At 42.6% G+C, this 25,737-nt stretch overlaps 3 protein-coding genes, 1 long non-coding RNA gene and 1 other non-coding gene across 6 annotated transcripts; 1 reads left to right on the top strand and 4 right to left on the bottom strand.

Annotated features, from left to right (window-relative positions):
* The first annotated feature begins 1,893 nt into the window (after positions 1–1,893).
* LOC127611341 (uncharacterized) lies at positions 1,894–3,809 on the top strand. The gene is made up of 2 exons (XR_007965295.1): positions 1,894–2,012; positions 2,509–3,809. It is a non-coding gene; the product is annotated as an uncharacterized LOC127611341 (long non-coding RNA).
* LOC127611337 (transcription factor Sox-19a-like) lies at positions 3,634–7,190 on the bottom strand. Its single transcript, XM_052081825.1, has 2 exons — positions 6,167–7,190; positions 3,634–4,470 (listed from the first exon to the last, which is right to left on the bottom strand). The coding sequence occupies exons 1-2, from the start codon at positions 6,820–6,822 to the stop codon at positions 4,212–4,214; spliced, it is 915 nt and encodes a 304-aa protein (XP_051937785.1). The 5' UTR covers positions 6,823–7,190; the 3' UTR covers positions 3,634–4,211.
* A 3,353-nt stretch (positions 7,191–10,543) lies between these two features.
* Positions 10,544–16,442, bottom strand: LOC127611330 (eukaryotic initiation factor 4A-I-like). Its single transcript, XM_052081816.1, has 11 exons — positions 16,321–16,442; positions 15,108–15,150; positions 14,896–15,028; positions 14,665–14,804; positions 14,415–14,583; positions 13,566–13,675; positions 13,334–13,477; positions 13,127–13,264; positions 12,942–13,031; positions 12,475–12,554; positions 10,544–11,843 (listed from the first exon to the last, which is right to left on the bottom strand). Exons 1-11 carry the CDS (start codon positions 16,341–16,343, stop codon positions 11,699–11,701), a joined length of 1,215 nt encoding a protein of 404 aa, XP_051937776.1. The 5' UTR covers positions 16,344–16,442; the 3' UTR covers positions 10,544–11,698.
* LOC127587638 (small nucleolar RNA SNORD10) lies at positions 13,757–13,897 on the bottom strand. Its single transcript, XR_007958816.1, has one exon. It is a non-coding gene; the product is annotated as a small nucleolar RNA SNORD10 (small nucleolar RNA).
* A 1,304-nt stretch (positions 16,443–17,746) lies between the features above and the next one.
* On the bottom strand, positions 17,747–24,742 carry senp3b (SUMO specific peptidase 3b). 2 transcript variants are annotated; one of them, XM_052078295.1, is made up of 12 exons: positions 24,382–24,742; positions 22,941–23,066; positions 21,861–22,517; positions 21,523–21,636; positions 21,301–21,412; positions 21,066–21,213; positions 20,412–20,459; positions 20,240–20,317; positions 20,034–20,171; positions 19,790–19,873; positions 19,631–19,705; positions 17,747–17,992 (listed from the first exon to the last, which is right to left on the bottom strand). In XM_052078295.1, the coding sequence occupies exons 2-12, from the start codon at positions 23,026–23,028 to the stop codon at positions 17,882–17,884; spliced, it is 1,653 nt and encodes a 550-aa protein (XP_051934255.1). In that variant the 5' UTR covers positions 23,029–23,066; positions 24,382–24,742; the 3' UTR covers positions 17,747–17,881. The 2 variants fall into 2 exon arrangements, with proteins under 2 accessions (XP_051934255.1, XP_051934350.1); XM_052078390.1 differs by having other exon boundaries at positions 19,631–19,681; positions 24,382–24,741.
* Positions 24,743–25,737: the final 995 nt, after the last annotated feature.

Raw genomic sequence — 25,737 nt, 5'->3', positions numbered from 1 at the left:
TGTTAACCTTTTTTTCTGTTTTTAAAAAATGTGTTTTTTATGTCTTGAATTTGTAAAAAAAAAAAACTTTTTTTAATCATTTTTATTTTTCACTAATGAAGTGTTCAGTGAATGTGGATATGAACTGATTGGGTTTGATACCTCTAAAAAGGTTAAGAACCACTGCTCAAGCCTCACACCAGTTCAAAAACGGCTTCAATAAAGACTGTTTAAAAAAAGAAAGTTCAAAAAACGGCGCCACTTCCGGGAATGGGCGTGACGAGAAGTAACTGATCTCGGCAGCGCCCTTCAGTTTCCGGTGGAGGTTGGCGCCGTCTTGTGGCGAGTGACGTGGACAGCCGTGGTGCAGATTTTTTTACAAAAAAATAAGACGACCCCATAAAGGCTTAAAAGGAAGAGAAAAAAAACGTTTTGTCAGGCTTTTCACATAAGACCATGGAAACTATTACCTTTCCTTAAAATTTCATCATAACGCCTTTAGTTAACTATATAATTTGTTGTAAAACACCTTACATCACGTTTTTAAACCGTTTTTTCGGCTAAAAACACCTTACTATAAGTGGTCGTTTTTTTTCGGCTAAAAACTCCTTACTGTACACGGTCGTTTTTTTACGGCTAAAATTGCCTTACGATACATGGTCTTTTTTTCCGCTAAAAACGCCTTACTATACATGTTCGGGTTTTTTTCGGCCAAAAACGCCTTACTATACATGGTCTTTTTTTTCGGCTAAAAACTCCTTACTGTACACGGTCGTTTTTTTACGGCTAAAATTGCCTTACGATACATGGTCTTTTTTTCCGCTAAAAACGCCTTACTATACATGTTCGGGTTTTTTTCGGCCAAAAACGCCTTACTATACATGGTCTTTTTTTTCGGCTAAAAACTCCTTACTGTACACGGTCGTTTTTTTACGGCTGAAAACGCCTTACTACACATGGTCATTTTTTTCGGCTAAAAACACCTTACTAGACATGGTCGGGGGGGGTTTCGGCTAAAAACGCCTTACTACACATGGTCATTTTTTTCGGCTAAAAACGCCTTACTGTCTACATGGTCATTTTTTTCGTCTAAAAACGCCTTTCTATACGTGGTCGTTCTTTTTCGTCTAAAAACGGCTTACTTGACATGGTGGGTTTTTTCCGGCTAAAAACGCCTTACTATAAATGGTCGTTTTTTTCGGCTAAAAACGCCTTACTGTATACATGGTCATTTTTTTCCGGCTAAAAACACCTTACTATTTATGGTCCTTTTTTTCGGCTAAAAACGACTTAGTATACATGTTCGTTTTTTTCAGCTAAAAACGCCTTACTACACATGGTCATTTTTTTCGGCTAAAAACGCCTTACTAGACATGGTCGGGGTTTTTTTCGGCTAAAAACGCCTTACTACACATGGTCATTTTTTTCGGCTAAAAACGCCTTACTGTATACATGGTCATTTTTTTCGGCTAAAAACGCCTTTCTATACGTGGTCGTTCTTTTTTAGTCTAAAAACGGCTTACTTGACATGGTGGGTTTTTTCCGGCTAAAAACGCCTTACTATAAATGGTCGTTTTTTTCGGCTAAAAACGCCTTACTGTATACATGGTCATTTTTTTCCGGCTAAAAACACCTTTCTGTAAATGGTTGTTTTTTTGCGGCTAAAAACTTCTTACTATACATCACTGGTGTCAAACTCATTTCACATGGTGGGCCACATACGGTCTTGGTAGATGTCAAGTGGGCCGGACCATTAAAATGATCCCATGCTTTGCTGTAAACAACCAAAACATTACGTCTTTCCTTTGTTTTGGTATAAAGAAGCACAAGAACATTTGGAAAATGTAATTTAATGAACGTATCTTTTACAAAACATTTCATGAACCACCTTACATTTCCTTCAACAAATGTGCAATTTATCTTTCACATATATGCATTGCAACTGATCCCACTGATTGTACGAACTTTAACAAGTAATTGGTATTGAAAAATATAGTAATGCACTTTATGATTAAACAAGATTTATAAAGAAAGTAAGTTTTAAATCATTTACACGTGCATATAAAATCTAAATGTAATCCCTGCCTACACCTTACAAACTAAGGCGAGTGCTATTAAATGTGTAAAAGCGTGCTATTGATAGCGTCTGCTGTCATGGGTCTGTCTCAGTGACGGACGAAGGTTGCTGTTGTCTTCTCTGGTGAAAATAGTGTCCCCTAGTGGATACTTAATGAATTGCTCCTTGTTAAAAATATTAATTCTGTGTCTTTTGTGCATTTTTTTCCATTTATAAATTATCCTGCGGTCCTGATTGAACCTCACGCGCGCGCGCGTGTGTGTGTGCGTGTGTGGAATGGAATTCCGCATCGGTGTGCAATTGTAAAACAAGGCTCTGTGTTGAAAAAATATATCTGAAACTGCATTTAAGGGTGGCTCAATACTGGCTAGCCATATACAAGCCGGAGTTGTAAATTGATTTCTGGCCCAAATACTTCACTCCACAACTGGTCCTCATCTGGTTTGCCAGAGTCAAGCCAGTGCCTCCTTTGCCTCTTCTGGGCAGTATTCGGCACACATGCATTATGCCACTGCCGACTCAAGGCCAGCTGTGCCAGCTTCATGCCGAATCCGGGCCAGATACCTATGCTGACTGGGCCCTTACCACCCAACACTAAAAAAATGTTTCAAAAAATGCCTTCCTTCCCAGTTTTTAAAAACGTTGCTACTCATAAGCATTTTATAAAACACGTTTTTTTTAAACACCTTACTGTACATTTTTCAACTGCACATGACATACATTTTTCACTAAATGTTTTGCTCCAGACTACATGTAAACACACTAAGCCACACAAATATGCCTATGAACATATAACCAAGTATATGAATGAAGACACAGTGACTTTTTCTTTTTATTAATAGTCATGAAAGCCATAAAGATTTTTTTAATCAAAAAAAGCATTAAGACTCTTAGTATAAGAGTCGAAAATGTGTACATTATTTACAAGAGTTCTAGATACAATAACTAAACCGCAGAGTGGCTTCTACAGAAAGGATAAAAAAATATGTTAAAATGTAAACATTCACACATGACATTTAAAAAATATATATGTACAGTACTGTATTGGCCCAAATATAAGACAAGACAAGTTTTTTGCATTGAAATAAGGTCGTCTTATATTCGGGGTCGAGACATTTTACCCATTTACCACGCTAGATGGCGCCAGATATTGAAGCGAATGTTGAACTTGACTCCCCAGGCCAAAGCGAACCTCTGTCACGAAGAATAAAAATAACGGTAGCACGAAGAAGAAAAACAAAAAAATAGCGGTGAGAAAGAAAAGAGAATAAGATAAGAGATAACAGAAAATGGAGAAACGTCGCGGCAATCTGGAGAAAAGTGGGTCGAAGATCGGCCAGGTTAACCGGCAGCTGAGAAGTTATCTAGTACATTTCAAACATCAGAAGCCATTCATTTACAAATGTGATTGCACTTTAGTTTACATATTTAAATGTTCGGATATTAAGGTTTGAATCAGGCAAAATAACATGCTTTTTCTCTCAAATATATAGTTATAATCATTTGTTTCAGATGTATTGTAATTATTTTCTGTATAAAAATTCTTTTTTTCAAACTTGAGTCTTGAAAAAGAGGGGTTTGTCTTATAATCAGGGCCGTCTTATATTCGGGCCAATACTATCATTAGTAATGGATGGAGATGTAAACCAAATTTAGGTCCATAGCAGCATCTACGTACTGTACAGTATATACAAACATGCATGTGTTTATGGTAGCCACTGGTTTGAGGGGAACCAACTTAAAAAAAAAAACATGCTTGTTGGGTTTACAACAATGATTCACAACCAAGTGATCAAATTTCACTTGCGTGGAAAAAAAGTCAAAAGTAAAGTAAAATTCCAGCGCGGTTGGGCGTGACTGGTTTGGAAAGCGACTCAGTGGGTACATAGGCGAGGTTGAACAGCAAAATTAGCAGGATACATCGTCTTTACACATGAAATCTAAAACAGGCGTAGGGGGCGAGGGGTGGCGAGAAAAGTGCTTCACCGCCCGTGACATAAAGCTACTCAAAATGCAGCATTTGCAAACTCATCTAATTTGTATTTTTTTAAAAAGAGAAAAACTAAAAGAGTATTAAAAACAATGTACAATGCAGAATGAATACACCCGAAGGAGCGGCATTGGCTGTGAGTGCAGATTGTCCCGTGCCGTTCAACTAGATGTGTGTTAGGGGTACGGTGCCGGTGAGGTAGTGCTGCTGGACGCCGCCGTAGCCCCTGGGAGCAGCTCCCCCCGCCGGGTCGTTGCCATCACCGCCCCCCGGGATGTACATGCTGATCATATCCCGCAGGTCACCCTGCAGGGGGCCCCGGTGATGGGTGGGTGTCGGGGGCGAGTGGGACATGGGTTCTGCTTTCACCATGGACATGGGGACCGGGCTGGGCTGCTGGGGGCTGCTGCTGTACGACATCGGGCTGCGAGGGATTTTGGTGACAAGAGTTAGCAGCGGCAAAAAAACAAAACAAGATCACATTTTAAATAAGTGTGCATGCTCTGTTTGTATGCATTGCTGCTCCTTGTGTCAAAGCTGCAGCATGCTCATTCTGTTAGCCCGTCTATGGCGTTTTACCTGTTAGTATTTTATACAGTTTGATTTAAAAATTAGCATTTCTCTATACAGGGTCGCAAGCATATATTAAGGGCAAAACTTTTATTGGGTGGAGTCTAGTTTTGCGCAGAAATGTTTGAAGTGTTAACATCAATGTGCATTTTAAAATTGATACACTTAACAGCAGAAACAGCTACACAAAATATTTATTCATGTGGAATAGATTTCTCAACCAATAAGAGGTACTCATAACGTTTAGTCAGCTGCAGAAAGTTCAACCATAAAACTGCTGACTCAAAAAAACAAAAAATGATGTACCAAAAAAACAAACATGATCAAACTTCAGGTTGTTTTCTAAAAAATTGGTTGTTTTATTCAAAACAATCCAGAAAGTTAGGGTAAAATTGACCCAATTACTGGGTCGGTCCAAAATATGACCAAAATGTTATTTTTGACCCAGCAACTTAAAGAGCTTTTATATAGGGCACGGCATTAATAAATGAATTTGCTCAACTGTAGCAAGTAGTTTTTTTTTTATTTTACGCAAAGGTGGCTTTCGATAAAGATACATCCATGTTTTCTATCATAAATACTTTGTATTTATTCACGCCATTGCAGAGTGAATCTGATGCCTCATGAGGCATTTATGGGCAAACGTCTTTACGTGCACAAATGCATTTTTGATATTTGTATATGTTACAATAGACATTTACTCAACTGCAGAGAGTAGCAGGCGTCTATTAGGGGTAAGGCGTTGAGATAGCACTGATGCATTGTGGGTAACCAGACCACACACACACGCATCATCGATTATTCCTGATCAACATTCCAGACACGGTGCCAGGATGAATGTGGTGCATTCAGAACAAGTAAGAGGACACACTTGCCTCGTATGTGCATTGACAGTTTTAAAAATAATTCAAACCAAAAAAAAAAAATTATTGGAAAAAGTTTCAAATTGCTTGCCAAATATTTGGTGGGACAGCTTCTCTATAGAGGCTCCAAACGGGTGCTAAATTGAATATGAGCGCTTCTGCGGCATATTTATTTTGACTCTAAAAATGTAATATTTCTCACATTTCATGTAATGTGCATTAACCGTCATTCAAGACTTGGCACTGTAGGTGATTTTTTTTTTTTGAAGATTTGAAAAAATGATCTTAAGGACAAAATGTTAAGTGTTAAAAAAACGGATTGAAAGACAACATGTTACTGAAAGTATGCTATAAAGTCAGACATGTCTATATAAAACAGTCACTTTAACACGTATTTGTATACATTAAAAATCATCAACTAGTCTTTGAGTTTAGCTGACCGTTTTTTCAGTCTTAGCTTTTTTTGGTTGATATATATCTTGAAACTAATGTATGGTTTAAGTCTTTGCTTCGATAAAAACTAAAACAAATGCATGCAGGCATTTTCATGCCCTGTAACATTTCGTGATTTGTGTTTATGAAAAACTTTTTTTTTTTTATATCACGCGCCAAAGAGCCATTTTTCCCCAACATTGGCGCTCTTTCAAAAGAGCCTTGTGCATACTATGAAGTTAGTGGTGAGCTCACCTGTACGAGTTGTTTCCGTTCATGTAAGTCTGGGCGGCGGTCATGGCGGGGGGGTACTGGAGGGCCGACAGGTCGTACCGGTGCAGCTGCTGCGTGTAGCTGAGCGCCTCGCCCTGCATGCCCGGGTAGCCGCCTGCGGGCCCCCAGGCGTAGCTCTCCATCCTGGGGCTGGCTCCCTGCCCTTGCGTCACGAGTAAGTTGCCGGCGGCCAGCGGGTACTTGGGCACCTGCACCGCGTCCTTCTTGAGCGCTGGTTTGCTCTTGCGCCGGGGCTTGTACTTGTAGTCCGGGTACTCCTTCATGTGCACGGCCCGCAGCCGCTTGGCCTCATCGATGAACGGCCGCTTCTCGGCGTCGCTCAACAGCTTCCACTCGGCGCCCAGACGCTTACTGATCTCGGAGTTGTGCATTTTGGGGTTCTCTTGGGCCATCTTGCGCCTTTGGCCGCGGGACCACACCATGAAGGCGTTCATGGGTCGCTTGACTTTGTCCATGGGGTCGCCCCCGCCGGGGGCCTGCAGGGCGCTTTTGGAGCCCGGGTGAGGCAGGCCATTGCCCGGAGTCATGCTGCCCGGAGGGGCCGGTGACATCCCCTGCGCCGCGTGGTGCACCGGCTGCCCGCCGGGCTTCAACTCGTGTTCCATCATGCTGTACATGCTCCACGCTCAAGCTGAAGGTTCGAATGCAACGCCGAGTTTTTTTTTTCGCTTCTCGCGGAGTCGCCGTGCACCTGGCCGGCAAAGTCCACCTGGTGTTCCCGCAACTTGCGCGGGAGCACCGGGTGAACCGAATTAACTAATTAGCCTCGACGCGTACCGAACGGCCGTTTTCTTCAAGTCCGTCAAAATAAAAACATGCACTTTATTTTGTCCTGTTTTTTTTAAGCAGAAGCGCTTCGAAGAGAAAAATAAATACATAAATAAACAAAATACTTGTCTCTCTTCGCCGCAACTTGTTATTCTGAAGCACTTGTTGTTCGAGCGCACTCTCCCGATTCAAACCCAACTTGCACACCCCCCTCCCTCGCCTCCCGCTCAGTTCCTTTCTCCAGCCGGCCTGCAGCCGACCAATCAGGAGTGAGTGCGACTATTTGCATCTCAAAGACGTTTTAGGGCGAAAGGCGAGCGAGCCAGTATCTTAATAAGGGAAACACGAGGTGAGAGTTGCACAAGTTCCACTTTTTAAAAAAAACAGTCCGTCATTCTTTCATAACTAACATCAACAAGATTTTCTTTGAACTGGAAAACAATGTCGACAGACCTGATGGCAAGGTTGGGAGAAGGGAAGCATTTTTTTTAAAGTAGCATGTGGACAGACAAGGATGTCCAAACTTTTTCTTACAAGGGCTGTAATACAGAAAAATCAAAGAATATTCTATCTTCACCATATCCAGAGGAACCTTGAGATACAAGCGATCATAAGGCCAATTTATTTTGATTATTTTTTGCTTTGACATGCGAGCTCACGCTTATGATGCGAGTGCTTTTTGGTGGCAGTCGCCGTTTGGCAAATTGTCAACAATTTATCCAAAATTCCATCTCTCCATTTGCACTCACACTTTCAATTTGACTCTAAAACTAAATATCAAATGATGAGAATTACTCACCGTCTTAAGAATGCCTCAGTTATCTGAACACTTACTCATAACTGAAAACACAATTGACAGGCTATCGGATAGCATAGAAATTGATATTTCACAAACACATAGAGAAACACAATATCATACAAAACTCACAAGCGTATATTCTTTATCCTCTGCCAAAAATGACCACTACTAGAGCTTACCTCATCGTGGCAAACGCATGCAAAGATAAAAACCCAAACAAATAAATGAAAATACATATGAAATGAAAATAAAATAAGCTAAAATAATTGCAAATACACCAAGATAAAATCATATGTAGTTACAAATAAAACAAAAACAAATAATCTGTACAAATTACTGAACAAATGGTAAGTAGAAATATGTCAATGAAGACAAATACATTTAACTTTATATAACTCATAATTCATATATTAAAATCTCAACAATACATGGAAAATATGTTTAAATACATGAAACTAATCAAAGATGAAATACCCATCTAATGTTGTGTTAGTACTATTGTGACTCTCTCGAAAGTGTGAAGAATGCTTTTTCTGACCCATGGTGTCGCAACTTGACAGTATGCTGCAAAAACAAACAAATAAAACCAATAAAAGAAGTTCAAAATTCTCCCAGTTCCTTAAATATGGATGCGGGGTCACATGACTTGCTTTTGCATTAATAGGGTGACTCCTGACTCCCACGTTACGGAACTTATAGGATGATTTTGAGGGGACAGCGGTGGGGGATGTTGATGGAAAGGAGGGGAAATGTGAAGGAACAGAAATGAAGTGGGGATGAAATCAATAAGTAAGGATGGTTGTGATGATGGAGACCGAAATGGAGGAGGGATGAAAAGGATGAAGGGATGGATGAGGAAGGGTGGAGGGGGCAGCAGAGTGTGTGTGTGTGTGTGGGGGGTGGGTGATTTGAGGGTGACAGGCCTCCTTGAATAGGCCTCTATTCTCCCCTCTGCTGGCTCCTCTTCTCATGCAAAGCAGGCCCCGTTCAGCCTCCCAACCATCCGTCACACAACAGAAAGAGCCTGGCAGACCTTTTACGAGCCTCCCACTCCGCATAATCCCCCCCACCCAGCGCCCAACAGGGGGTGACAGGGGTGTGTGTGATGGGCCAGTAGGGGGGATGGGCGTGCGTGGGGTGTAGCTCCCAAAATGCCTCTGGAAGAAGAAGGGGCCACCTAGAACGACAGTGCGTTTATTTCGTGTGGTGGTGACCGATTGAGGCAGGAAATTGCAGCAATCATAACACTAAAATTAAGTAAAATTACTCACCATTCCATATGGCAAGTTGCAGCATGGCCTTACAAATGTCTAAAATGAAAGGTAAAAGGTTGTGTTGTAGAAGATTGAAATGAATGAAAAGTGCTCACCATTCCTAAAAGGAGAAATAACACTACAGTTAACGAAATAGACTCATGTACAGTATAAGACACGTACAAGACTACTATTGTACAATAAGGACGGATTGAAATAAAACTACCACTGTATAATGAGACTAAAACAAAGTCATTCGTCGTTTCATAGCTCACACTCATGGTGGTGCTCTGAAAAGAAGGCAGAAACAGGCAAAATATAATGTAAGTTTTAGTAGGACAAAAACAAATGAACTACTCACGTTCGGTACTATGGCGCAGCGAACCTCGCGAAAAAGTGAGAATTTGTAGTCATGCCATTTTACGTTGTATGTCAAACAAGTGTAAAAGGTAAACATTTGGGTGAAGCCACTCATCACTCTTGTGGGAGTCGTTGGCGATTGCACGGGAAACTCGCGCCCCCTTGTGGATCAACTTTCCTTCTGCAGAATAATTCATTAGCGACATATTTTAAAGCTAGAAAGAACCCGACCGTCCGACACTTATCTTGCAGGCTGTATTTTGACTGAATAGAAATAACGGTAGGCATAATTCACACATTTGTCACATTTGGCAGAGTTATAAAATGTAAAGTCGAACTGGTTCTCACCCGTTATACATTTTGAATGAAGACGGGACATTGACGCCCATTCATTCATTCATTCATTCATCTTCGGAGCCGCTTGATCCTCACTAGGGTCGCGGGGGGTGCTGGAGCCTATCCCAGTTGTCTTCGGGCAGTAGGCGGGGGACACCCTGAATCGGTTGCCAGCCAATCGCAGGGCACACAGAAACGAACAACCATTCGAACTCACACTCACACCTAGGGACAATTTAGACTGTTCAATCAGCCTGCCACGCATGTTTTTGGAATGTGGGAGGAAACCGGAGCACCCGGAGAAAACCCACGCAGGCCCGGGGAGAACATGCAAACTCCACACAGGGAGGCTGGAGCTGGAATCGAACCCGGTACCTCTGCACTGTGAAGCCGACGTGCTAACCACTGGACTACCGGGCCGCCCACATTGACGCCCATGAGTGGCAAAATAAAGCCGGTTGTTTCAAATAGCACCTAGTAAAATGCAGGCTTAAATTGGGTCGTCACTTTGTTCAGTCTGTGACAGAATGTATTGACATTGTCATCCTTTAGAACGAATTACTATACGCGTGATTTCATCTGTAAACGTTTCGGGCAATGATCATGTTTCCGGGTTGCCCGCCAATCAGCTTCAGGGAACGCAACACTTTTTTCCCCACGGACATTTGACAAAGCTAAAAGCAGGGAGTGTCCTCGAAACGCGATTGGTCAAGCAAAGGAGTTGTGACGTTGCCTCTTTCAGCTCTGGGTCTGCGAGCTAAGGTCAACAGACCATTTAATTTATTTTTACACTTCCACTCAACAACTCAGATTCCACTGATATAAAGGAGACACCTTTATTTTCTTAAAGACCATTAAAAATAAATACTATACAGAATCCAATGTAGAAAATTTTGATACACTGCTTCTGTCTGAAAAGGTTAACAATTTATTTTTCATTTCCCAAAACAAAATAAAAAAACACCATACACCTCCAAACAAGATACCCCACCAGGCAAGTTTTCAGAGTTTAAAGAGGCTGTGGAATCTCTGAACTGCAAGTTTGGTCCTTAAAGAACAGCAAACATTCCACCCACCCACACATTTTTGTTGAGGTAGATCACACAAAGTGGCCACCGTCTGAATAGAAAATGAATGCAACACTTTAAAAAAAAAAACACTAACTACAAAGTGGAACGGGCAGGTGATTGAAGGGGGGGCAGTCTCAACCATAATGCATGAAGACCCAGGGAGAAAATAACCCGCCATGAACTGAACTCACCGTAAACTTCCATATGGCAGCCATCTTCCACCCAATGGCCAAAAAGGGAACAAGTAAGGATGCTGCTAGAGCAACTGTAAAATATAACGATTGTATTTCCACTTTTTGGGGGGTTGCTCTTGATTTGGAAACAGCAGTTAAAAGGCTCCAAACAGTTAAAGTTGATTTGACTGTACAGATCTTTTTATTGAACATGCCCTATGCAAGCCTAATTCCCCAAAGAGCTAGACTCAAATTAGGTACACTGGAGGTTGCCTTAACACTGTTTGCATTTTTGTTTCTTTTCACACCAAATGCTTCAAGAGGTGGCCTCATTGATGCTGCTACTTAATGTTAGCGTGTAGTCCTTGTTCTGGGATGCTGTCACAACAATTGTGCTTTTTGGAGGGGTGCGGGTTAAAAATGTCATTTTGATGAAAATTAGCACAAGAAAGAAAAGGTTGGAATGTTTGCATTAAATTCAATTTCAGTGAGACTATTTTGGCAAAGGAGTTTCGGTCATGTCAAGAACTGATTTGGGAGGGGGGGAAGGAATCAAGGCTGCAGTCTTCCTTCCCCAGTGGGAAACTGGTCAAGTTCATCAATGTGAATTTATCACAAGTTGGACTTTTTTTTCCTTGTTTCTTTTTAAAACTGGAGATGTGGGGGGGGGGGGGAGGAACGAGGTCGGATGGATCTTGCTCGCTTTTCTCTCAAGTTTTTTCTTCTTCTTTTGTTTAGAAAAGATCAGCCACATTCATTGGCATCTCCTCAATGGTGGTGTTGTAGAAGGTCTCGATGTCCCGCAGGACGCGCTTGTCGTCGTGGGTCACCATGTTGATGGCGACTCCCTTTCTGCCAAAACGACCACCACGACCAATCCTGATGGCGAGGCAAAGGAAGGTGGTTAATAGGGTGGGTTGGGGTGTAATTTTAGGCCCTGAGCAACGATAGCTGCAAGGGCCCGTTTGTTTTTGTAGAATTATCCACCCACAACAAAAAAGAACAGCATTTCTGGGGGCCCGAACATGGACGAAAAATCCAACTTTGCAAACTCGTCGCAAAAAAAAAAAAAAAAAGTCATCAAATGATGAAAGCAAAATGGCACCGCCACATACAGACAAAAAATCTCGTATTTAATAAAACGGCAAAACTTTATTCTGTCTGACACACATTCTGTTGGTCTTAACATTCGCCAAAATACATGAAACTCGGCCCATACTTCACGCTTGGCTAAATAACCATTATTTGGTGAGATAGCTGTGCGGTTAAAAAATAAAAGGCTTAATGTCCTCTCTACAAACAGTTATTAATTTTTTAAAAATCAAAATTTTAAGTTCCTTTCAAATTTGGCTTTTTATGGTAGCCATAAGTCATAATTGAACATCTAATCTGACTTGATTTCAATGTCTCAGTTCCCCAATGTTGCCAGGGCTGCAAGGGCCCTTGATAGTTCCTCTCACCTTTGTTTTTGTTTGCTTATTAATTTAAAGATTGGGACAGCTCGACTTACCGGTGGATGTAATTTTCCCTGTTGGTCGGCAGGTCGTAGTTGATGACGAGAGAGACCTGCTGCACGTCAATGCCGCGAGCCTGTAAGAGACACATGGGCTAGTTGTCAGCCGGGATATCGTTCAATATTTGTTCCATGAACACCACGCGGGGCTGTCGTCTGCCAATTAGTTGTCGATCCAGGACAAAAGCCCGGGCACAGTGGAGGGCGGACGGCAATTTCTCTACCAAGGAAATTTCAGTCCTTCACCAACACAACAGCTGGGAGGAGAGGGAACCCTGGGCATGTTTTTAACTCTTGTGCCATGACTCAACTGTTGACAGAACTGGTTTCGCTTGAACACCATGCAGTTAAGTGAGGCACGGGGAATACAATACATCTAAGGCGGCGATTTTGGGAAAGGTGCTGCAAATTGATGACACGCCCAATTTTACTTGCGGTTGTGTCTGCAAAATGAAGGCACGTACCAGCAGGTCAGTGGTGATGAGGACGCGACTGGAGCCAGAACGGAACTCCCTCATGATCAAGTCCCGCTCTTTCTGGTCCATGTCACCATGCTGCAACACAAACACCAATGCCGTTACGACCCTGACAGGCGACACGAGCCAGTGGCCATAGAAGGCAAACAATTTGGAGGCCGAGGAGGCTTCACCATGGCTGAAACGGTGAAGTCCCTGGACTGCATCTTCTCGGTGAGCCAGTCCACTTTCCTCCGTGTGTTGATGAAGATGACGGCCTGGGTGATGGTCAGGGTCTCGTACAGATCGCACAGAGTGTCCAGCTTCCACTCCTGGAATAGAGTACAAGGGTCATTCAGGAGCCTGCGTTCCCAGCACCTCACACCAGCCACCACACCTACCTCTTTCTCCACATTGACGTAGAACTGGCGGATACCCTCAAGGGTCAGCTCCTCTCTTTTGACCAGGATGCGAATAGGATCGCGCATGAACTTCTTGGTGACCTCCAACACATCAGTCGGCATGGTGGCCGACAGCAGGACAACCTAAAGAATAAAATCAGCATAACACTGTGAAGACAGAAAAGTAACTAAAGTAGCGCAGTTCGCAAACCAAGCCCTGAAGCAATCTGACCTGTATGGTGCCGGACAGTTTTCGGAAGATCTCGTAAATCTGGTCCTTGAAGCCTCGGCTCAACATCTCATCAGCCTCGTCCAGGACAAACATTTTGATGTATTTAGAAGCTAAAAATATAAATAAATAAAATCAATCCCATGTCCTGCCGTTGACATCAATGCGACAATAAACTGCAATTTGGGTTAAGCTGTATTCAGAAGTGTGAGTGTGATCACATCTCAGGATCCCTGGCAAGCCACGAACTCTGGATGACAAAACGCCATCCAGAGTTGCAACACACCAGGAGGCTTCCGGAGTCAGTTGACACGCATGGGTTTCATCACCATACAGCAAGTTGCTCATGTACTTCAATTGCTGACAAAGTGACAAGCTTTTCTCAAGTGGGCCATTTCGCTCACAACGCTGACATTAATCCACAACACAGAATATCAAAGCCTTAAACAGCGGTCAGTTTTGTTTCCAAGAGGATGACACTGCAAAAGAGATGCGCGGCCGTACTGGATGATAGACCAATATTTGAGGAAATGGGAAAAAAAATACAAAAAGCCTCCTCGCTGCCCATCTTCAGAGCCCTTCTCAAAACTCACTTGTATTCTTTGGCATTCGACTCAGCATGACTTCGATTTGTTCTCGAGTTTACCGTTTGGTGCTTTCTACCGCCTTTATTACCGATTTGTCTTACTGTTTATTGTGCATGTTAAATTGCTCCATGTACAGCACTTTGTATGCAGCGATGGCTGTTTGAGAGTGCCCTATCAATACTGTTGACTTGACAAAAAGAAACATCCATTGAACAAGATGCTTAATTGTTTTTTTGCTACAATTATGCAGCGTTGGCCTACTTACAGATGTTCTTGCGGTTCAACATGTCAAAGACACGACCGGGGGTCCCCACCACAATGTGCGGGGACTCTGCCTGCAGCTTCTGGGACTCGTTGCGGATGTTAGTGCCGCCGATGCAAGCGTGGCAACTGGCGCCCATGTAGTCGCCAAGAGACAGCACCACTTTCTGGATCTGATTCAAAGCACAGATGGGAATGACATTTTAACAACTGCGGTCAACCTGGTGCTCGTGTGACCTAACCAAAGGCTTTACCTGTTGAGCCAGCTCCCTGGTGGGGGCCAAGACCAAAGCCTGGGTACCTTTCAGCGTCACATCAACCTGTTGAAGGATGGAAATCGCAAAGGTGGCAGTTTTTCCGGTGCCCGACTGGGCCTGGGCAATCACGTCATAACCTGAAGCACAATAAGAGACAGGAAGATGTATGATGTTCGACCCCATTATTCTTATAAAAACGTTTTGGGAGAAGTCAGTCTAAAAACTCACCCTTGATACAAGGAAGAATAGCTCTCTGTTGGATGGCAGAAGGCTTCTCGAAACCATAGGCGTAAATTCCCCGAAGCAACTCCTCACGCAGGTTCATGTCATCAAAACTGTCCACAATATCGTTCCAGTTGCTCTGCAGGTAGGGCGAGTAAAAAAAGTGTTACAGGTCAAAACTGATGTCTGGATCACCTGACGCTCAAGTTGAAACTTACCTCAATGACACCATCTGGCTCCATGCCTTCTGGGCCATTGTCTCTGTGGACAGACAACTTTTATTGACATGTCACCGTTTTCATAAAGGTGTAAAGTCTCTTTACACGCTTAATGGTGGAGAGACAACAACTTTAATAAGATCTCACTGCTTTCTTAAAAGTGTAAAGATCTCTTTACACGTCTAATCAACCATTTATTAAAAGGGGCAACTTGAGGAAGGACATCACACGCGTCCATTTAAACAAGTCCGCCATTTTAGCTTCTCCCGTTCAAGATGGTGGCTCCGTGGTAGAGAAGAGACATGCTACCAGAATCAACCGCGTCCTTGCTAAAGCCCTAGAATTTAGCTACACACCGCATAACTCGGCCATAAATTACAATTAGTCGAGTTGTGCCAAAAGAACAAGAAAATCTCATTGTTTAACATCTCGGCGCTAACTTTTCTTTCGAGCACACCCTTCTTGCATTTTCGTGTGGCTTCAGCATCACCGTCGGTGCTGCCGAGTCAGCAATCATCCCCCCAAAATAAAATAAAAATCCCACTATACCACCCCGCATAAACAAAAGGAACAAGGTGTAATTTTCCTCACGATCGGCGGAATGCGGCCTACTCTTCCGGCATTGTTACCACAGGCGTGTCCGCCACCAACATGTGCCACCGTCACCCAGCGAAAAAGCCAAAAATATTTCCTTGAATCACATCAGACCTCCGAGTCAACGGGCGACGAAGTACACGTGGCAATTTCACAACGATTTTCCGTTGAACCCGTTTATAGCACGACAGTGATTGCGGATTATGAAGTTGTTCAGCAGGAGGCCTAACCTACCGCGAAAGGCACAACCAGTCACATGCTACACCACCCGGCGATATTAGTTTCAGCTAACGCCTAAGCGGTAGCCCAATACAAGTACAATACGTGCTTAAAGCACTAGAGAATAAACAGCTAACAGGTCAAACAATCGGAAAATCGCAAATTGAAACAAGCGAACATCGAAGTGGCGAAAACCGGCACATTTCGTGAGGTTTATTTGTGCCCTTAATAGGCCCCAACAAACTCATAACCATATTACGTTTAACAAGACGATTTTCGCAAAATACGAAATATATAATACGAGAATACACATATGAGGGGAGACGTTTGTGACACTTATTGAGGAAAATCTAGTCTTGCAAGTCCGTTCAACTCGCTTCGTCAGACGAAAAGTCCTTACCTATCATCGTTGTTAGCCGACATTATCTCAAAGAAAGAAACTACGGGGAATTTTTCTTATATACGTCGACTGCACAACTAAGCTTTCTCATTGAAACAGGCCGCCGTCATTTACAGGTAGTCCCGCCTACAGCGGCTTGTGATTGGTCCAAATATACGTCAGAGGTAAATGGGTGGGCCAGAAGCTGTGTAATTGACGTAATTTCCTTTAGCGAGGCGTTAAAAAATAGCTCCACTTTCTCCTACGCGCCAAGAATCGATTTGTAGTCTTATTCTCAGAATGGCATAAATAATCATGATTTATATCTTTGATACATTGGCGTTTTTGTTCAGTCAGTTTGTATGTTGTATAAGAGAAGCGCACAGGAGTCCAAAGCGTATTCGCCTCACCCCCTTTTTTAACAATTAACCGAAACCTACATACTATTTCCTATTCATCTACTGTATTTGATGCGTTATCTCTAGATGTCTGTCTCTTCTCAGGCCGCAGACAACAACACTGACTAGATTCATTGTTCCGATGATCCTTTCACCAATAGGAGGTATCTGTGCTTCCAGAAGCACCTGTACACCTAACAGCAAAAGTTCTGCGTTGGCCAGTGTTGAAAAACAAACTCTATGATGTCACTTGTGACTCATGGGCCAGTTTTGCTTGTGGCACACGTGCGTCCATTCTCTATCGTGCTCGTCCTCATTTGGGTAAAGTTCCACCTCAAATGGCGCATCCCAGTGTCGGGGGAGGGAAGAGAAAAAAAACTCAGCTAAATCACACACTCCAGTGCATTGTCCTGATACGAGAAGTGACTTATATTGGTTTACTTCCACTACAGAAACAGACAAATATCCATAAGCCGTTTTTTTTTATATTTTATTTCTAGCAACCATTATGCATTGTAGAAGATATATAAAACAGTCAACTCATTTGAATCACAAATTTAAGGAGGTGATAGCAGGGGCTAAACATATTTTGTTACAAAACATTTTACGGAGAATACTTGCTTGACTGAAAAAAAAATAGCCAATTTATTCTTGCCCCTCAATAATAAAGTATTCCTCCTGTGTTAATAGTTGTCAAAGCATAGCAGTACATTTGACATGAACGCAGGTACTTTTTTAAAAAAACAGATAAATGCAAAGTAAATTACCGCAATAAAGGACACGTCACATGGCAAAAAATAAAATAAAAAGTGTTGGAAACTGCAGCTGAGCTGTCAGCACAGGCCTGGGGAACCTTTTGAATAAATTCAAACTTTATAAAAAGTAAGACAGAAATTTGTTATATGTTACGGGCAGTAAATGCTTGCAGGGCTGATTACAAAATGGTTCCCAGCCCCTGCTCTATCAATATAACTGGTATGAGGATGAACCATTGGCCATTTTGTACACTCTGACATGATTTAGCAAAGGAAGTGAACTTTTTTGGGGGGTTATCTACATGAATAGCTTCCACTGAAGAATCCACAAGATGGTCGCGACGATCAATGATGAGTGTTCTGTCTGGGGCGCTCCCCCCGGCCCCCTCCATCTTTCTGTGGCTGGTGTGGATACGGTAGGGGTGGGATTCACACGGTGAGCTTACAGTGACAAAGTTCTTTGTACATTTGCCTCCGCAGGCGAGGCATGTCCTGCTGACCAAAGCTGAACGGCTGCCCCAGGGCCAGACACTTGCAGTACTGTACACAGTTGTGGTGGTGGAAAGCAAAAACAGACAAGTAGTCAGTCCAACTTGGCTAAACTGCCTGCCTCCGAACGCTGGGTGGCACATATGTTCCTTCAGCAAGAAACTTCTTGCATTTACAGTGGTGCCTTGATGCATGAGCTTCAAATACGCAAGGAAGTGATTGTGGGGGAGAGGTGGGGAGTGGAATTCACGGATGCACTTTGTACACCCCGACATGATTTAGCAAAGAAAGTGAGAACTTTTTGGGGGGTTATCTACATGAATAGCTTCCACTGAAGAATCCGCAAGATGGTTGCGATGATCTACGAGGAGTGTCCATACTAATTTGTCATGTCCTTGTTTAATGATGATACTAGTGCAGCGTGTACTACCGGAGACAAATTCCTTGTGTGTTCTACATACTTGGCCAATAAAGATGATTCTGAGCTATTTATTAAAGGGGATTAACAGTCAAGCACACCAACTCAAAATGAAAACACGCACAAGCATGGAGAAGATGCAAAAATTAAGCTTCCGCGGTGATGGTACCAATGTATTAAAACTGATACTGGTTTGTTAAAGCCGCTTTAACCCAAAAGGCTTTTTCAGCTCCAAAATTTTGGTGCGATTTCTCTGTAAAAATGTGAACGGATGGTTTGCATTCTACCGCGCTGTTCATCTGTGTAAGTGGCTACTCGTTCCTTGGAATGAGACATCAGGATAGTGAACATGTTAACATGCTCCAATAGCTCTTTTAAAACCGAATATTGGTAGTATTCGAGTTATTAGCTCATTGACTCCCAAAGATGTTTTTTAAACGTCTTTTCAGACTTGGTCCAGAATTGGCTGGTACTGAATGAGTTAAAGGCCTATTGTCAAATATGCTTACATATGACATGCAGCATAGATGAAATTTCTTTCTCTCAATCCTCAAATATGCATGCAAACATGTTGTGCTTGTACGTTCATGCAAAAACCTGAGTAAGACCCCTGGGTTGCCCCTTTTCTAACCCGAATATCATAAAAACGCCTTTAAACAGGACAACAATTTGTGTTGTGCAAATGCTCTATATCGGAAGGACTCTGTCTTTGGAGCACAGTAACTACTTGTATGTGCAGCGATGCTACTTGGTGTAGCGAGAAGTGAAACCACCGGCAGCAGTTTTACATTGCTACTCGCTGAGTGAGCCTAACTTGAATACATGTAATTCTCTGCAGCATTTTCACATTATTTTTGTCTCTCCTCCAAAATTGACAAGCTGTGTATATCGACACACATTGTATATATGAGTATGAGTCCGTATGTCAGGTGCGCAGCTCGCCATAGTTACACAAGCAGAGGTAAATAATCATGGCAAAACTCAAGAGATGCAGCCCACTTTAGAAGTGAGGAGGAAACTTCTGCTTTATTCCGGCGGTGAGTGCCGTAGAAGGGAACAAGCGGAAATTACATCTATTTGTATGAATGTTGTCCACCTGTGGCCATTTTAATCGGGATACTAAAATGCGGGAGTAACTCTGTGCGCTCACACATTTAAACAGGTTATTCAGAATGCTTCAGAAACGAGAATTTTGACCTAAACCTAAATATTGACTACACGTAAATATGATGGAAACTGCTGAATATTTGGGGGAACCATCATGGACTTACCTGTAACACAAACGCCCCGCAGTCGCTGTCATTGTTCTGTCGGCCCACCTTCTGAAAATACACAGGCCTTGCAGTCTGAGTAACACACAGCAGAGCGACTGAAGCGTCGCATAAACCAATCGGTTTAGGTGTATAAAAAAAAACGATCAAGTGTCTCACCATTTTGAAAAAGCCTTTCCAGCCGGTCAAAAACTCTTGCTGGTCTTTTTTGATGGCCTCCGCTTGCAGATACTTATAAATGTGCTGGGAGGGGGGGAAGCACACAGACAAATTTGGGGTCAGGCAGCGGGAGAGTTTCATGTGCAAAACGCTTACGAATGCTATGTTACGTTTTTTTGTATAGCAGAGCAGACACTGCGGCGTCTAATTTTCGTTGAGCAAAATATTGGCTTTTGTGCGCCACCTTGGGGCAGCGTCTGTTGAGTGTCCGCTGGGAGTCGAAGTATGTGATGGCTCTCCGGGGAATGTCCACACTGACTAGCGACCAGTGAACCTCCAGGTGGATGGGGATCAACAGCAGATCCTTCTGGAAGATATCCACCTGGCAGGAAGGGAGCCATAAATGTACACAAGGCATCTGGTTTCACTGTTTAAATAGCGTACCCTTACATTTTTCGTCCATCGTTTGACTCCTTCGTAGCCTTTTGTCCTTAGCTTGTCGTAGAAAAAGCTGTTGAAAAAGTGAACCTAAAGCGAGGAGAGAAAAACAGAGATCACCTTGTGACACACCATAACGAAATCCTGGTGGAAACCTCAGAGGTTTGAATTGGTCTGTGCTCACCTTCTCTGGAACTGAATCCATGACCAGGTCGCCATACATGTTCATAATCTGAACAAAACAAGCAAAGAACAAAAATTACAAACTTCTGTCGGGGGAAATCAACTATAAATGAGCAAGTTAATGGTCAGGCTAGGGTTAATCATATATACACATGCCCACAGCCATCCTTGTTTCCCGACCAAAAATAACTTATTCTGTGTTTCATCATCAAATCTCTGCGTAGGATGCCTACATTATATTGCCCCCTAGCGGCCATGGCGCATACACTTGAATGAGCAGTTCAATACCCACTTTAGATTCTACATGCTGATTTATGTACTGTAAGTTTACATACAAAACTGGAGTGCTATTTCGCTCATTAACTAACACATTACAAATATGGTGTTTTGGGGGCACTTGAATAGATTTCCATTTATTTCAATTGGGAAAAATGATCTGAGATGCAAATAGAATTAAATGCTTAAAGTCTTGGCCCCTCAATGAGCCGTCACCTCACTGTGGTGGAGGGATTTTGGTGTCCCAATGATTTTCGGAGCTAAGTTGTGTGGGGCTTTAATGCCCCTGGCAGGGTCCTGAATTGTCATCTTTGAGTTACTTGAATAAACTTTACTTGAGTGACTTTTCAGGCCGAAGGTTTATTGCTTGTGGTCATACCTGGTCATTGAGCCAGTTCTGTCCATAGAGAGTGCCGAGGTCATCCATGGTAAGAACGTGACGTTTGTAGTTGACTCTGAAGGTTTTGGCCAGAGCTGATCCCGAGGAACGCTGGAAGGATTGTATCAAATGTTGGACCATGGTTTTCCTAAACAGCATCCAGGTAGAGACGGTGACAGAGAATCCTTAAGATTACATGGGACAACAAACAACACGTTTACGGAGTGCGTCCAACCTGTGTGGCTGCGCAAAGTTCTCACTGAAGATGTCCTGAAGCCGCTCCACGATGTCTTCGACGTGGATTGGGATCAAACTGCCGTATTTCTGCAGGGATTCTTCCAGAATGCCTGTGCCATGACAAGTAGACACCAGATTTATCAGATTGCGGGATGCTGCGTGGCTGGAGCAAAATAGGCGTAAACACGGGTCAACGGCGCAAGAGGTAACAGACGCTGACCTGTTACACAGCTCACGTGCTCTTCAGAAAGCGCCGGCTCTGCTTGTTTTTCCTCCACTTCCCGTCTGCTTCGGTCCCCGTACCTGTCTGGTGAGCAGCTGCTCCTCTGTTTATCTGCACAAAGGAGTTGACAAACATTTTCATTTGGTCTTTGTCCAAATTCTGGGCAATTTTACACAAGTCTTTTCAACTAGTACAACTCTTGGGGGAGTTCAGGTAGTCTTGTATTAACCACCGCAATGACTTATGGTAGTCTGATTTTATTTGTTGCAATGTGACCCATCCGAGACAGTTGTGGGATTTGCAGCAGGTCAGGTTAATTCAGCGGATTTCAGTACCTCTACCAGCCTCTGTGAATCTCTCGTCGTCGCTGATATCATCGTCAGTGTACAGCGATGGACGATAGCCTTTTATCCTCCTTGGCTTGCTGTAACAATTGTACATCTGTCCTTTCAAGCCCCAGCGGAGGCCGAGGGAGTATACCCGCTGGGCCCGTAGCCGCCAATTCTTCCAGTGCTGGCTCAGTCGAGAACCAAGGACGCCATGGAATCGGCGATGGCGCCGGGACCGGGTACGCTGCAGAGCCCAGAATCTGTGTAAGTGGGACTCCGACGTCTGCCGTCTTGTTCCAATCAGGGGGATTGGTGCCGGTGTGTCTTCCTCCGTCCTCACATCTTCATCCTTTTGTGACACTCCAAAGTTTGAGTGTTGGTAATGCTGGGTGGACTGGGGGGGAAAGTCTGCCATGTCCCAGTCCACCACAGCTGCCTGCTCTTCATCCTCATCTTCTTCTACTTCTTCCTCCTCATCCTCCTCCCAGCAGCCGCCCTCAAATTCATCGTCAGCATCCTCGGCGTTGATCTGGCCCATCGCGTCCTCATCTACGTCATCCTCACCGCTCCACACCCTTTCTTTCTGACCCAGGCGGAGATGCATGGGGCTGGGAATGCTATGGTCGGACACTGGGACAATGAGGTGGTCTCCAGGAATCCCACCTATCGGCAAACATAAACATTCATATTTAAAAAAAAAAAAAAAAGAAAAAAAAGAAAAAAAAAGAATGGCATGCTGCATGGTTGATCAATTTGCACTTTCAATATTATCCAGTGAATGATGCAAAATTCTTTTAAAAATGCCAGCAAATTTAAGGTTTGTTGCACACGACTCATCCATTTTTGTATAAACTTTTCAGGGAAAACAGCACTCAAATGTGTACCATACATTCACAAACAATATCATGTTTGTATCAGTATAGCAACATTACCTCAAGTCATTCTACATTGGATTTTTCTAGGGTGACAACATCCCCTTGCAACAGATTAAAAAAAAGATACTTCTCGACAACAAAGCGGCCATTGATGTGCCAGACCAGATTGTCCTGACACCTAATCAATCAAAATTAGCACCTAAAAAATTACCTCCTCCTGTGTCTTCCTGGCCCACAGCAGTCAGACCCAGATCTCCCTGCCAGCGGTTCTGGGTCAGGCTACCCCCACTGTCTCGCATTATCCACGGACACCCCGCAACCTGCGCCAGCGCGTCACCTACACACAAAAACAATCAAGTAAAAACCAAAAGGCAAGCAGAAAGTTCAAAACAATATATACATTTTTTGATGGAAAATTGTTGCAGAATTAGTTGATTTTGTATGTTGCCTTTTTGTATTTTATTGTACTAATATATTCATCTACTCATATTCATAGGACCGAAAAGACAAAGAGAAGGAAGGAAGTGAGATTGATAGATTGATTGACTGGATTTTTAAAATGTGTTTTTCAACAGGCCGGCACAAACATTTTTATTCAGAGAAATCAAACAACCGTGTGATAGATTTTTACAAATAAAGAAAAAACAAAGGAAAAAAGACATCTCCATGTGGCCATTTGAAATCGCTCTACATGTGCTGCTCAAAAAAGGAGCGAGAAGAAGAAAATTTGATTGAAGTAAGAAATGATGAAAGGAAATGACAGGAGAGTGAAAGGAAAGATGGAAAAAGGGAGCGTGGAGGGAAAAAAGTATGGAAGGACTAAAGAAGAATGGAGGGAAGCAGGGAAGGATAGATATAGGCATGGAAGTTGGATGGAAGGAAAGAAAGAATTGTGGAAGGAATGATGGAGCAACGAAGCAAGGGAGGGTTTAAAGAATGATAAGATAAGATATCCTTTATTCGTCCCACACTGGGGAAATTTACAGCCATGATATATTGAAGAATGGTATCAAGGGAGGAACGAGCAAAAAAGAAAGAAAGAAATAAGGAAGAAAGAAGTGACGGTGGATAAATATTGAATTTAGTCCTATATAATTGAGTTGGGTTGCGTTATATTACACAGGTCGGGAATATTCAAAGTGGTTTTAAAAAATCAAATCAAATAATTAATTCAATGCTATTTAGGGGTACACAGGGCACTGATGTTTAGGTGGGGGCAGGATTAAAATTGAATTTACCCCGGTACCAAAAAGCTTGAGAAGCCCTGATGTTTACACATTCAGTCAAAAATAACAAATGAACAACATTTGTGCTCGAACTGGGATATCATAAAGAAATACTTCAGAATTCGTCAGCAGGCTAATATTAGCCAAGAGAAGCTTCGATGTAAACCACATTTTTAATCCATGAGAAGTACCAGATAAAGCAACAGCGGCGGCATATCACGGAAAAAAAGCAGTGGGGGCGGGGGTGTCGCCTGATTACTTACGTCCACTTGCTCATTTATTTTTATTTTTTGCGGCATGTTAGCCATGTTGTCGTTAGCAACGCCGGCGATGCTATCTGGTTAGCATTTATATATATATATAATTTTTTTGAGTCGTGCCGTAACCCCTGTGAGGCATAGCTACGCGGCAGAGGTGCACCCTTACCGTTTGGTCACCGATGTTGTATAAAAGTGTGTCCGGAGGATGCTGAAGCGTGTCGACGGTGTGCCTTTTTTTGTGAAAAAAAATCCAGATGCTAAGTGTGATGCTAACACTTCATTGAATGAAGGCAGGTGTGTGGGACTATCGGGAGACTGGAGAGCACCCAATGACGCCTCCTCGGTCGAAAAACCTCAACGCGACGGTTTATATTCAGCAAACAATCGATGAGGACGACTTTTGTGTCCGTATAACGCCAAACGTAAAGGTGAAACGTCTCATTTGGCTTCAAGAGCTAACAGATGAGAGCAACTCTCGTCATCATGTCTTCGAGGCTGTCGCGCAGCAAAAGCGTCACGAGACCAGTTCCGAGAGGAAATGCCAAGACAATACAGTATACAGACTCCACACATATCAAGACTAATTTAACTTACTATAACTAAAATATAACTATGTGAAATAAATAAGTAAATATATGTATACAACCAAAAGTTGTAAAAATACCACGGTTAAGGGTAAAGTATGAGCCTTAATGGAGACTTATTCTTTTTTCTTTTCTGATTGATATAAAAATGATTTAGTAGATATGAACACATATGAACATTTTTAGATATAGTTTTTTTACTTCATCCTACTCCCTTGAACATAACTGTGTTGAATGAAGACTGATTTCTTTCTTTTTACTTTTTTATCTACCTTATTTTCTGTCAAATTATTACTGTATATGTTTTATGTTCAATAAACAAACAAACAATATATATAGATATACACACATACACACACACCCACGCACTCAAACACGCACGCACACAGACACACGCGCGCACACGCACGCACAAACCGATTTCCAAGTTGGGACGTTTTGTTAAATAAATAAGAACAATAAAAAACGATTTGTAAATCAAATAAAAAACTATATTTAATTGAATACACTACAAAGACAAGAAAAGTTACAATTTGAGAGTACGTATGTGAAATTCACCTTATACAACTGAAGACCTATATAGAGTGAGACAAAAGGGTTTCTGTATTAGAGTGGAGCAAGGAGAATAAGGAGGAGCTCCTCCACTCCAACTCACTTGCTCAGTGCCTCAGGTCTGCGAACCACACTATTAGAGGTGCAGTACCAAGAACAAAGCGGAGGCTCAGAAGGGATCGAGCCTTTTCCGTTGCTGGTACCTCTCTTTGGATTGACCTCCAATTGAGCGTTCAGCAAGGCCCCTCGCTGCTCATCTTTAAAACAAAATTTTATTCTGTGGCTTTTGACTCAGCATGGGACTTGATTTTTAGTTTTATTGTTTGAATGAGAGGATTTTAATATTACTTGCTATTAAAGTACTCGACTGTATCGAGTAAAATGTA

The sequence above is a fragment of the Hippocampus zosterae genome, chromosome 1 (genome assembly GCF_025434085.1).
Source record: "Hippocampus zosterae strain Florida chromosome 1, ASM2543408v3, whole genome shotgun sequence".
Classification (NCBI taxonomy): Eukaryota; Metazoa; Chordata; class Actinopteri; order Syngnathiformes; family Syngnathidae; genus Hippocampus; species Hippocampus zosterae.
Note: the sequence above shows the minus strand (reverse complement) of the source record. Positions and strands in the feature narration are given on the sequence as shown.